This window comes from Amblyraja radiata, chromosome 16 (assembly GCF_010909765.2).
Source record: "Amblyraja radiata isolate CabotCenter1 chromosome 16, sAmbRad1.1.pri, whole genome shotgun sequence".
Classification (NCBI taxonomy): Eukaryota; Metazoa; Chordata; class Chondrichthyes; order Rajiformes; family Rajidae; genus Amblyraja; species Amblyraja radiata.
In genome coordinates this window covers 16,908,817-16,922,231 of record NC_045971.1, presented here as the reverse complement: position 1 = coordinate 16,922,231, position 13,415 = coordinate 16,908,817, and the positions used below count along the sequence as shown (strand labels likewise).

Below are 13,415 nucleotides of genomic sequence, written 5' to 3'. Positions count from 1 at the left end.
GAAATGGGTTTACAAAATCAACTTTTTTTTCCACCAAGATATCACATATCTTTTAAATTTGTTTTAACTAAAATGTTTTCAATTCTCTAAACATCTTAAATATATTATAAGCAGTGTTTCATTTCTACAGTATATTTAATTTGGAATGAAATGATTGATCATTGGTGTGCCAAGTCCCAGCCTGTTCACACTAGTTTTATGTTATCCTACTTTCTCATCCATTCCCTACACTTTTGGGGCAATTTACATAAGCTAATTAACCTCCAAACCTGCATGTCTTTGGGATGGAGGAAATTGGAACACCCTTGGGGAAACCCCAGTGGGAATAGGGAACCCTCATAGCGAATGTGTGAACTCCACACATATAGCACCCTATGTTATGATTGCACCTGGGTCTGGAACTGTGAGACACCCGCTGTGCCACTGTCCAAATTTATATCAGTTGCACAGTGAATAGATTTCCAAATCTGTTAACGGCTCTACTGTTTCTATCTTCTATCCTTTGTATAAATGAACTGGAATTTTGTGTAGTGAGAAAGCTTCTATTATAATGATTGATTTACACATTTGTGAATAAAGTCTGTAGCTACCTACCATCTAATGAAATATTTGAGAAAACAAACTAAGACACCATTATAATGTAAACTACGACCATTTTCTTTGGTTAAAGGATGACAACTACAATGCGATGTTCATGATAGTTTGTCCCTTATGGTACAAAATAGGATGAAAACTTCAGGAGCTGCGAACTGATGACTTTGGTGAGCTTTATTTATTAAATGCTAGGAGTTGTAGGTACTTTTAACTATCAGTAAGATTCCTTCAGTAATCATTAGTTTTGTTGAACAGAATGGAAAAGCAATTGTTTCATATCAATGCTTGAACTTTGCAGCCATTATGTTAATGAATCTAACTTTGGAGACCATTTTGGTTGAATGCTTTGAATACTCTCAATATAAACTAATATTTGGGTGCAGTGTTTTGCTTAACAATAACAATATAATGATGAGAGTATTTGCTTTCTATGCATAATAAAATGTGGATGCAAATTGAAATATTTGATTAATTGATTGAAAGATACAGCATGGAAACAGGCCCCTCAGCCCACTGAGTCCATGCCATTGATTGCCTGTTCACATTACTTCAGTTATCCAACTTTCACATCTACATTGGGGGCAATTTACAGAGACCAATTAATCTACAAACCCACTCGTCTTTGGGATATGGGAGGAAATCGGAGCATGGAACTTAACTGACTTGGTTTGTGTAATTAACATCTGAAAATGGGGGGGGGGGGGGGGGGGGGGGGGGAACGGAACAAATACAGAGTACACCTGTGAACATTTTCTAGGACGGAACCTATTTTCTGTTGTGTTAAAAGATTTGACATAAAACATAATCTACAATTAATAAGGTAACATAACTGCTAAATCCGCTGAATCTTAAGACAAATAATTAACTTTGGACCTTGCACCTTCAGTACCCATGCCAAAATGACAACAAAGAAGCACAGAACGAATGGCCAGTTAGGAGAGCAATGCCTAGATTACTGTAGGAATGCAGGAGATGGAAGGATGTTTTAGAGGTGTACAAAATCATGGAAGGTGTACAAAATATGGGAATCCAGAACTAGAAAGCATAGGTTTAATAGGAACCTGAGGGGCAACTTCTTCCACACAGGGTGGTGCATATTTGTAATGGGTAACCATGGGAAGTGGTCAAGGCCGGTACTATAACAGCAGAAACATGGATAAGAAATATTTAGAGGGATATGGGTTAAACATGTGCAAATAGTAGCTTAGATGGGCATCTTGAAATTCTAAGTGGCAGTAGGCAGGAGTAAGATTGGACAATGTTACCAAGATGGAAAATTAGCAGTCTTTCGTTTGGCATGCAAGTATTGTCCAAAGTCCATTTGGTATAAAGTCAACAGCCAAAGATAAACAGTCCAAGTTTTGTATCAGGCAGTTAATGAAAAGGAACAGTTAGTTTCTTGGGAACTTTGTAAATAATAACAACAGATTCTACATAGTTATTAAAATGGAGCTGATGGAGCAATTAGTTTATTTTTTTTCTGCTTTGTTTAATAACTCATGGATTCATAAAAACATTTTTTTGTCAAGAACTGGCTTGTATATCCATAAGTGTACCTTATTTTTAGCATACCCTGTCAATTGGATACCAAGGGTCACAATAATTTCAGGTCTAACATTACAAAAACAATATTGCTCGAGTATAATTAGTTTTCAGAAACTACAGAAATATCATGTAATGCTCCTTATTGCCTTGTTAACCAAATTCACAGCAAACTGATGACTTAAGACATAAATGGACTATAGCCATTGTTACTATTAATTAAGTATAACATTCTAAAACAGTAATTGGTGTTTTGCACATTTTGCTTTTTACAAGGACTATGAATCTTTGAATTTAAGGAAATCAGTTTTAACGACTTGGATTTCTTTAAAATCTAACACGTATCTGGGTGCTCTAAGAGTAGATTTTGACGAATTTAAATTGGGACTATTTTAAGTCAATTTACTTTGATTCTGAGCATGCTAACTGTGTTTCAAGCCTTTCAAAGTTTAGTTATTTTTCTTCTGATTTTTATGTTTCAGACAAATGTACAATGTATAATTCAGAGATTGCTTCAGTCAAATGGCTAATGATCACCCCCCCCCCCTTTATTCATAGTACTGTAAAGTTTGTCCTTTAAATTGGATTACTTATCTTGATAAATAAGTAGTGTATACTTGTAATCAAATTTTGTGTAAAATGAAACAAATCTCCACTCATGCATTTGCATCTAAATATTTAATTCAAAGTAATTCATAATATATTAAGAATTATCTATATCAATTCATGTAAAATAATCTTAAGCAAAGAATGTTTAATTTAATTGCCTATCACAGGTTATGTGAATTATGAATTTATCAACTCACAATTTCTACATTAGCAAAATACAATGTATGCTAATTGTTTACTTATTTCAAATGGCTTGCTCCTGGAAAAATTTGTTTTAATATTACTTGAGAAAATTCGGAGATACTTTCTTCTGTTACACCACTAATCGAGGCAAGTTGCTGTACAACCTTTCAAATAAAAACAGAGTGGAGATAATTTATTGGTTGGTGTTATAAATATGACTGTAAAATATACGGACAAATCCATTAACTGATTTTCAGCACAACAATATTTTTATAATATTTGTATTGTTTACTACCTTGCACCATGGTGTATAGTTCAGTATGAAAGCACTTGTTCCAATAACTCCAACGGCTAAGAGCATGCAATCTTCCTTTACGGACAAAAATTTTGCTCTACAATAAAGTTAAAATGTTATGTCTTTTACATATGACTTTAAAACTATGACATAAAGATTTCAAACTATGGGAGCATATATCAATTGATTGGTTGCTCTTTCACTTACTTAGTGAATGAGTGTTCTGCTAAGGAAGCCACTGAGTAGAGGATGAATTACTTTCACTCCGGCATTTGATTGGTAAATGCCTGTGCATAGCTTTTTAAATGTGAGGAGGTCTTTGCATACTATTTACCAATGTGCCTAAAGAGAACAAAATCTTGGTCCAATGCAGAGGACGTCTAAGGTGATTGGAGACTGCTCGCCCACACAGATGCACTCACACATCTTAGACAAACTCATTATGTGCAGACGGACTGAGCACACATGCAGGTGGATGCAAACTTACATCCTCTTCATTGGCTTCCTTCTTTCATCCACATCAGTCACCACTTCCCCTAATTTTCTTCCCTTGGTTTACCCTCCCTCTCGATCCTCTTCCATGCCCCTTCCTTCTTGGCTCCTACTGTTGCCCACAACTATCCTTACCCTCTCCGTCTTCTCTTATTCAAGTTGCTCACTCTGGGTGAGGTTGCTCAGAACCACAGTTGTTTCCAAAATGCAAATTTCTCTCCAACCGGTTCATAACAGCTGTGCTACCTGAGGTCTGCATCTTTCATCTTACACCCATTTACCAAGAAAAGCACGCCAGCTGCTTACGCAATAAATTGTGGAAGGAATACCTGCAAGTTAGGCTGGCACCACCTTTTACTTTTTGAGTGTAACTCACAACCAGGAAATGGATCAAATGCTGGATTCAAGGTTGTTCTGAAAATCTCCTTGACAAAATCGCCACAAACTCCTGCATATCTGTTTCATTACTGCTAAAAGTGGCGATAGAGAATTCAGAATGACAGTGACAACGTTAAGGCAGGGCATCAGCAGCACAAAAAAGACCTCTGCAAAGGATGGCAGAACGGGCCACCTCAGAAACCACTCAACCATCCTCCTCATGGGTTGCCATCTCTGGAAGTTAGCGGTTCCCACATTGGCCTCATTAGCCATTCGAGCAGCCACAAACATGGAGTGGAAGTAAATCAATCAATCTCCATCCTTAAAGGACTCAAAGTAGTATGGTCATTTCAAGGTCAAGTGCAGCAAGGGGCAGGTGGAGGCAGAGTGGGTACCTAATAACTATTTGTTATTTCAAAATGGTATATGCAGAAAGGTGAACTGTTGAAAGTCAATTATTTTTGACAATTTACTCAAAGAAGTTGTGTACAAATAATTATTTGATGTAGAAATAAATATAGTTCTATGTTTTTTTAAACTTATCACACAACAGCCTTTAGATCTTTTCCAGTTTTCACAAGAAAATCCACAGAATTTGAAAATCCATCTATCTTCTGATCTGTGGCAATAAAAATTTCCGCATGGAAATACCAGCAGAAACATTCCTCTTATTATTAACTATATTGGGTTTGATTGTGTTTGATTCAGACCTGCCATGCTTTTCCTGCAGGTGCATTTACTATTTGCAGCTCCATGTGTTGACCAGTAGATCTGGATTCCACAGCTGCCATATAAAGCATAGCAGACCGTGAACAGTGACTAAGTAAAACTAAGAAATCTAACTACTTACCTGCATTTATATTTATTAATAAAGGTTGGTGGACACATTCATGAATAAGATTGTGTTGTCAGAGTTAAAGTGAGTTGTATCTGTGATAAGGCTGAATTAAGTTAAAAATATAAGAAGATATTAAATTGGTTCCTGGGCTAACTTACAGCTTATATTTAGTCTCAAATTAGGCTTGCCTCGGGTTGCGGTGTGTGAGATAATGAATACTATAGCATTTGTCTCCCAAGTGACGAGAGAGGAAGCAGAGAAGAAGCTAGATTGATCTCTTTGATGTAAAATGCCTTGCACCAAATGTCTGATGTTTATGAGGGAGGAGGTGACGAGAGAAGAAGCTAGATTGATCTCTTTGATAGATAAAATGCCTTGCACCAAATGTCCGATGTTTATGAGGGAGGAAGTGACAGAGAGGAAACTAGATTCATCTAAGGGGCAATACCAAATGGCCAATGTTTTTAATATATCTTGTACCATGTGACAAAATGCCTTTGATGTGATGCATTCTGTAGAAACCTTTATTTTCCTGTACCTCTGACCATGACTAATGTCTGTGGAATGTGCTAAGGTGACAAAAAAAATACTGTATATAGGTATGTTGCAAAGCCTACCTGAAGCGTCTTTGAAAATCTGCCGCTGCGGGTGTGCGCGATTTTGGCGCCGTTTAGAGGGGGCGGGTTTAAAACGCGATTTTCTCTAGGCTGTTCAAATCGAAGATGTTCAGCCTAGTTAATTATTAACGAAAAATCGCTGGAAGACCCCGTCGCAAAAGCTATTATTAGGTTTAAAGGCCTTGAATAATAGTTATAGTAGTTTAAAAATCAATCTCTAAACCCGCGACCGCCAGCAACCGCAGGGTCTCATAAAGCAAATAGCAGAAGGTGGGCTGTATATTTTTACATTAAAAAGGGCTTCTAAAGATCCCTTCATACAAAGGTTAATATTGCGAGTAGCTCATTTTGGGCCCATTATATCGCGCAGTATTTTTCTGGGCATTTGGGGCACAAATCTACCGCAATGTGAACGTTCTAAACCAGCGCGTTCCACAGAGACCCACTGGAAAGCTGATTTAAATGGGCATTTATTTACAGCAATTGAACACTGAATTCCTTCCATTTGGCCTATAAATTAATGTAAATGAGATTTAAAAATCATGTTTTATTGTGAATTATTTGTGAATATTATTTGGACATTTAGGCTATTTAAAAATGTTAATCATTTATTAAGAAATGGATAGATGTTTAGATCTAGTAATTGAAGTCTGAAATTAGCTACAATTAGGTAACTAACTAATTATATGCTTTAATTTCAGGTCATCCAAGTAAGATTATTTTATATTTGTTTCAGAATGCTTCAATCTATGATAACTGAAAATTTCATTCAGTTCTCTTAATTTTTAAGAAAGTTATGGGCTTTTGACTGTTCACGATCACAACTTTTTTGTTATGTCCATAGAAAATCAATAGGGAACAAGATGCTCATTTCCGAGTATGAAAATGGCCATAACTTTTTAAATACTTGAGATATGAAAGTGAATTAGGTGTCAAATTAAACTTATTTTTATGCTTTATCTGATGGGATAAATTACAGACTTGATTTTTAAAATCTCAAAATTTTGTAACATTGCTACTGTATAATACGATGTAATTCTGTTGTTCGGGGAAGTGGGCTGAGGACAGTGCTGTATTGGTCACTTGACGAGTTCTCTCTCCCTTCCATCGGCCGATAATAAGTAAAGTTTTGAACTGGCCTACCAAACGTTTGTGTGTTGTCTGTTTATTAAGAAGCGAACCTGTTAAGTTATAAAAGTAATCTTTTTCATCTGACCCCTCAGTTCATTATTAATTCAGTTTCAGTTCAGTATAGTTTTAATTATACTATTATTTCCAATTGCCCATTCCAGTTCCATTCTTTCCTATAGGAAGGAATAATTGAAACTACAGCGATAGTTCGAGAAAGATGTAGCAATGTTACAAAATTTTGAGATTTTAAAAATCAAGTCTGTAATTTATCCCATCAGATAAAGCATAAAAATAAGTTTAATTTGACACCTAATTCACTTTCATATCTCAAGTATTTAAAAATTTATGGCCATTTTCATACTCGGAAATGAGCATCTTGTTCCCTATTGATTTTCTATGGACATAACAAAAAAGTTGTGATCGTGAACAGTCAAAAGCCCATAACTTTCTTAAAAATTAAGAGAACTGAATGAAATTTTCAGTTATCATAGATTGAAGCATTCTGAAACAAATATAAAATAATCTTACTTGGATGACCTGAAATTAAAGCATATAATTAGTTAGTTACCTAATTGTAGCTAATTTCAGACTTCAATTACTAGATCTAAACATCTATCCATTTCTTAATAAATGATTAACATTTTTAAATAGCCTAAATGTCCAAATAATATTCACAAATAATTCACAATAAAACATGATTTTTAAATCTCATTTACATTAATTTATAGGCCAAATGGAAGGAATTCAGTGTTCAATTGCTGTAAATAAATGCCCATTTAAATCGGCTTTCCAGTGGGTCCCTGTGGAACGCGCTGGTTTAGAACGTTCACATTGCGGTAGATTTGTGCCCCAAATGCCCAGAAAAATACTGCGCGATATAATGGGCCCAAATTGAGCTACTCGCAATATTAAACTTTGTATAAAGGGATCTTTAGAAGCCCTTTTTAATGTAAAAATATACAACCTACCTTCAGCTGTCTGCTTTATGAGACCCTGCGGTTGCTGGCGGTCGCGGGTTTAGAGATTGATTTTTAAACTACTATAACTATTATTCAAGGCCTTTAAACCTAATAATAGCTTTTGCGACGGGGTCTTCCAGCGATTTTTCGTTAATAATTAACTAGGCTGAACATCTTCGATTTGAACAGCCTAGAGAAAATCGCGTTTTAAACCCGCCCCCTCTAAACGGCGCCAAAATCGCGCACACCCGCAGCGGCAGATTTTCAAAGACGCTTCAGGTAGGCTTTGCAACATACCTAAAAGATGTAAAAGCAACAAACTAACCTAAATTTAACTGAAAACTGTATTAAATTTGTGACTTTTGGTGTATATGACCAAATTAAATTCTCTTCTCATTAGGTAACAAGGAGATTTGTTTAATTTTGCAACAAAGCATCGTGTTAACTGTTTATATTCAATGAGCTGCAATCGTGATGAACACTTTGTTTCTGAATGAATAATATTTACGAAATGTAACCAAATGAGTGTAAGCAAAATTACTGATCCTAATGTACAAACAAAAAGTACTTGCCTCTGGAGGTCAGTCGGTGTAGAATTTTCAATAGCAATTTTTAATAAATTTTCATAGATAGTGTTCCTCATTAAGTAAACAAATGTCAGCACCTTCAGAGAAATATTGTGCAGGTACTTAACTGGAACTGATGGATCATTATACCCTAAAAATAACATTAAATTATGCTCAAAACAATTAAATGTAAAGAATGTGTTAATAACTTTGTAAAAACATGTTATTTCTAGTGACTTTTCACACGTACAATCAAACAAATACACATTATGAAATTCATACTATTTCAAAGTGACATTTTTATTATTTGGTCCTGTACATTTACTTAATGACCTTACCTAATTAAAGATGAAAATAACATTTTACATTTGTATGGGACGTTTACTCAGGATTTCCTCAAGTACTACAGCCAAATAAGTGTATTTTGAAATACAACACCTGTTGTAATATCGAAAATGAGATGGCTGATTTGGGCTCAGAAAATCATAATGTGACCATGACCTGATAATTTATTTTTGTGGTATTATTTCAGTGATAAATATTAGCCAGGACAAAAGGGAGAAATCCTTCTCTTCTAAACTAAATTTACATTCTTATTGAAATACTTCCCATAGATTAAAGATTTGATTAAAATACAACTTACTGTTAGTAAATATTAATTATATTTTTTGCACTCACCCATCACTTCTAATAGTATTTCAGTGTGAGTAAAAGGGGTAGGAACATTGACTTGAAAGTTTAGAGTTTTGAGAACAAGGAGCTCTGAATCCAGAAGGTCTTCCCTTTTGTATGAATAACCAAGAGACTGAAGAAATTTAAGTGCCATATCATTATTAACAATCTGCAGAAAGATTTTAAAAAAAAATCACAAGTCTGAATTTACTTTGAATATATTGATGACATGGTACAACATTTCTGGAAATGTTACCTGATAATGGAATGAGATCTTGCTTGCTATTTGGACACAAGACATGATTCGTAGAACAAAGTGTTCTTGGATTGTAATCTGTGTTAATGTCCAATCATTTTTTTCTGTGTCTTTGTCAGAACCTGGGCACGTAGATGAATAAAGTTTATCAATGTATTGAATCATAAACCTGCAAAATAAAAGTTGCAAGTGCCATTGTAGTTAGCCTCATCAGACCTTTAGTACAAAATCTTGGTAATTATCTTATAAACCAGTATGAAATCTATCTCTAGTTATGTGAACAATTTTTCCCTTTTCCCTTTCCATATGTCATTAATGTGACAGGGTTACTGGAACTACTTTATTGTTGATTTCTAGGCACTGGTATATTTTGTCTCAGTTGCTCCTCCTTCTGACATTCAAATGGTCCTATTTAGTTCAAAAAGTCCAGTGGAAATAATTTTTCCCGCAGGTGAACTCATAGTCAAGTAAACGTGATTTCCTTACAATAATTAATCTTACATTTTTCACTGAAGTTCACTTTGTTTAATAAAAGGACTGTTATTGGATACAAACTGAAACTAATGTTTCATTACAATGTAATGAAATGAAAATAAAATCCATAACAATTGAGGTTTCAGAAAGGCTTCAGAACCAAATGCTGAACACTTCACATACTAAGGTTATTAACTCTCACAGGGCAGTTCTGTGTTTGGAATTTTGAGCAATTACAACACTGACCTATAACCTGAACCACATAGATTACTTAACAAGGTATTATCTCCATGGTTGGTGTTTGCATCCAAGAACATTTGCATCTTTATTATTGGCTTTGGGTGTTTGCCCATAATATTGGAATATCAGTTGCACAATTTGATTCCAACACTCCAGAATCAGCCTGTCTTGATTGTGCCATCTCTATTACCTCTCTGACCTTTCTATGTGAGTCTCACCTTGTTACCTGTGTTTGCAATACTGGCATCTTCTAATCAATCTCCTTTCTTACTGATCTTCAGTTTTCTTCTCTATAACTTTGCAGCTAGTATGTTCCTGGTTTTAGTCTTCAGCTCACTTTTTCGAAATATGTTCTGAAGCCATTTCCAACATCCCCCACAATTACAGTACCAACTGCCTTCCTTTTCTCTACACATTCATAATGCTCACCTTCACTTTTAATCTGCATTGTCCATATCCCCACCCCATATACCTCCACTACCCAACTGATTGAGACATCCTATCATTCAGAGCATCCTATCATTCAGAGCAGCCTCTGCTGGTACCTGTAATTTAGAAAATGGTAAAATAGAAGGGTGCAAGGTCTCTTCAATCTGAATTCTTATGAGCACCTGAATTATTTCCTTTTATTTTCATAAAAGATTGGAAGGATGTGATTAAGCTAGAGGTTGCAGAAATATTTTGAGGATGTGGCCTGGACTGGAGGGTGTGAGTTATGAAGAGCAATTAGATAGTCTGGGTTGTATACCTTAGGGTAAAGGAGGCTGAGAGTGACCTTATGGAGGTTTATAAAATTATGAACAGCATGGATTGGAAACAGTCATTTCCCAGGGTAGGGGAATCTAAAACTACAAGGCATAAATTTAAAGAGGAGAAATGTCTAATGAAAATTCGAGGGACAGAGAGCGGTAAATTTATGGAATGAACTGCCAACAGAGGAAAATGAAATTATTATGTTTAAAAAATATTTGGACAAATACATACATCAGATACATGATAGGTAGGATTAGGGAGGATATGTGCCAAACACAGGAAAATACAATTAGCTTATGTGTGCATTTTGTTCGGTATCCATGAATCTGTGAAAAAGTCTAGTCTGCAACGGCCAGAAATGGGTCTATAATCCCATCAAAATCAGCTTTTGTGTGGCTTTCAAAATACACCTTTTATCTAGATTTCCTTTTGAAAGGTGAGGGTGGAAGCAAATTGAGTTTAACTGTGAAGTGAAGTGTTTTCTATACTACAATTCTGGGTTAGAGATTCGAGGAACTGCAGATGCTGGAATCTTGAGCAAAACAAAGTGCTCGGGAAACTCAAGGGATCAGGCATCTCTGAAAGGAATGGACAGACTGTGTTTCAGGTCAAGATCCTTAGCACCTGAAATGATCTTTTCCAACCCAATAAAGCAGATTATCTCAAACTTTAAATTTAAAACACAACAAAGGATTCAGCAGCTGATTATAATTCACATTACCTGTCTAATATTTCCACTGCTTGGTATCTAGTCACATGATGAAGGCCCAATTGTTCACAGAGAAGGAAAACAAATTCTATGATTTGGAACAGAGAGAGGGAGAGGCGAGTTACTAACAGGTTTTTATTATTTTTAAATCAAAATAGTGGAAATATTTTGTTGTGTTGTATGTTTGTCCTACTAAATTCACACCAGGGACCTGGGAGTGCTGGTGCAGGATTCCCAAAAAGTTAATCTGCAAGTCGAATCGGTAGTAAAGAAAGCAAACTCAATGCTAGCATTTATTTCAAGAGGGCTTGTATACAAAAACAGGGATGTAATGCTGAGGCTTTATAAGGTGGCTGGTAAGGCTGCATTTGGAATATTGTGAGCCATTTTGGGCACCATATCTGAGGGAGGGTGTGCTGGCTCTGGAGAGGGTCCAGTGGAGGTTTACAAAAATGATCCAGGTGATCAGCCATGAAAAATGAATGTTAACATGATGAGCATTTGTCAGCAATGTGCCTGTACTTGCTGGAGTTTACAAGAATGAGGGGGGACCTCATTGAAACATACAGAATAGTGAAAGGCTTGGATGATGTGGAGAGGATGTTTCCACTAGTGGGAGAGTCTAGGACTAGAGGTCATGGCCTCAGAATGAAAGGACGTTCTTTTAGGAAGCAGATGAGGAGAAATTTATTTCGTCAGACAGTGGTGAATTTGTGGAATTCTTTGCTACCAAAAGCGGTGGAGGCCAAGTCATTGGATATTTTTAAGGCAGAGATAGATTCTTGATTAGTACAGGTGTCAGAGGTTATGTGGAGAAGGCAGGAGAATGGGGTTCGGATGGAGAGATAGATCAGTCATGATTGAATGGTGGAGTGGACTTGATGGGCTGAATGGCAATAGACAATAGGTGCAAGAATAGGCTATTTGGCACTTCGAGCCAGCACCACCATTCAATGTGATCATGGCTGATCATCCACAATCAGTACCCCTGATAGCGATTTCCGTCCCTGGACCGTATACATAATTGGTGACGTTTACTCGAAGCCAGCAGGTCCGGCCTCACCTATTAATCTTAACTTTTTGAAGCTGCCGGCGTGTTGGGGCAGCTTCAGCAGGTGGTTTTCATTCTCCTTCGCCACGTCCACCAGGAACTCCTCCAGCATCTCGGGGGAGGCGGCGACGAAGGCCAGCTCGGGCGTCTGCGGCCCACACGCCCGGCTCTCGTCCACCCTCACAACCACCACCCTCGTCGTCATCATCATCATCTTCCTCCTGCGAGCCCAGGACCACTGCTCGACGATACACGATGCAGCGAGCTCCAACTGCCAGGAGGTCTCCACACGGCGTTATGGTTTTTCTTTCCGTCCCTGAGCGGCGAGCGAGGAAAATGGCGGCGCAGCGGCCGCACGCTGGAACCACGTGGCCAGCCCCGCCGCGCATGTGCAGTGCGCGCCCCCGCCCCGCCGGGCCAAGCACGCGCGGATACCGGTAACTATTGAACCGGCCGCGCGCACTCCCCGGTCCGGCGTCATGTCTACAATGCAACCCAAACATGTCCACTCAAACCAAAGATACTAGAGGAGCTCCTCTATCTTTGACTCAAACTGTCCTGGGATGTATTCAACGTCTTGTCAATTACTATTGATCAAAGCCTCAATCAGATGCCAGGAAGCCAGCACCTGCAGTGGGGAAGGAGCAATACGAACAAAAGAAGAAAAGCTAGCATTTATTTGTTGGGCTTCCAGAAGTTTTTGAATGGAAGGGAAGGAGCAATATGAACTGAGGAAGAAAAATCTGCATTTATTTATTGGGCTTCCTGGAGTTTTTGAATGGAAGTGTGGGAGCAACGGGAACTGAGGAAGAAAAGCTTCCATTTATTTATTGGTTGTCCAAAAGTTTTTGAATGAAAATGACTTGCATTTACTGGAGCGTTATACATTTTCAGGATGTCCCAGAACGTTTAACAACTAATTAAGTGTTTTTTTAAAACATTTTTTTTCTTTGTTGTCATTAAGGGAATCAGAAGGAAAACAACTAGCTTGAATCATTTGATTGCTGGAAACAACTCCTATAATATCGAGATAGTCATCAACACATCAATGTCTCA

At 37.1% G+C, this 13,415-nt stretch overlaps 1 protein-coding gene across 1 annotated transcript; it reads right to left on the bottom strand.

Moving 5' to 3' along the window:
• Positions 1–2,984: 2,984 nt before the first annotated feature.
• Positions 2,985–12,576, bottom strand: cntd1 (cyclin N-terminal domain containing 1). The gene is made up of 8 exons (XM_033034783.1): positions 12,372–12,576; positions 11,321–11,396; positions 9,133–9,301; positions 8,883–9,045; positions 8,538–8,542; positions 8,211–8,485; positions 3,224–3,320; positions 2,985–3,092 (listed from the first exon to the last, which is right to left on the bottom strand). Exons 1-8 carry the CDS (start codon positions 12,571–12,573, stop codon positions 2,985–2,987), a joined length of 1,095 nt encoding a protein of 364 aa, XP_032890674.1. The 5' UTR covers positions 12,574–12,576.
• Between the last annotated feature and the right edge of the window lie 839 nt (positions 12,577–13,415).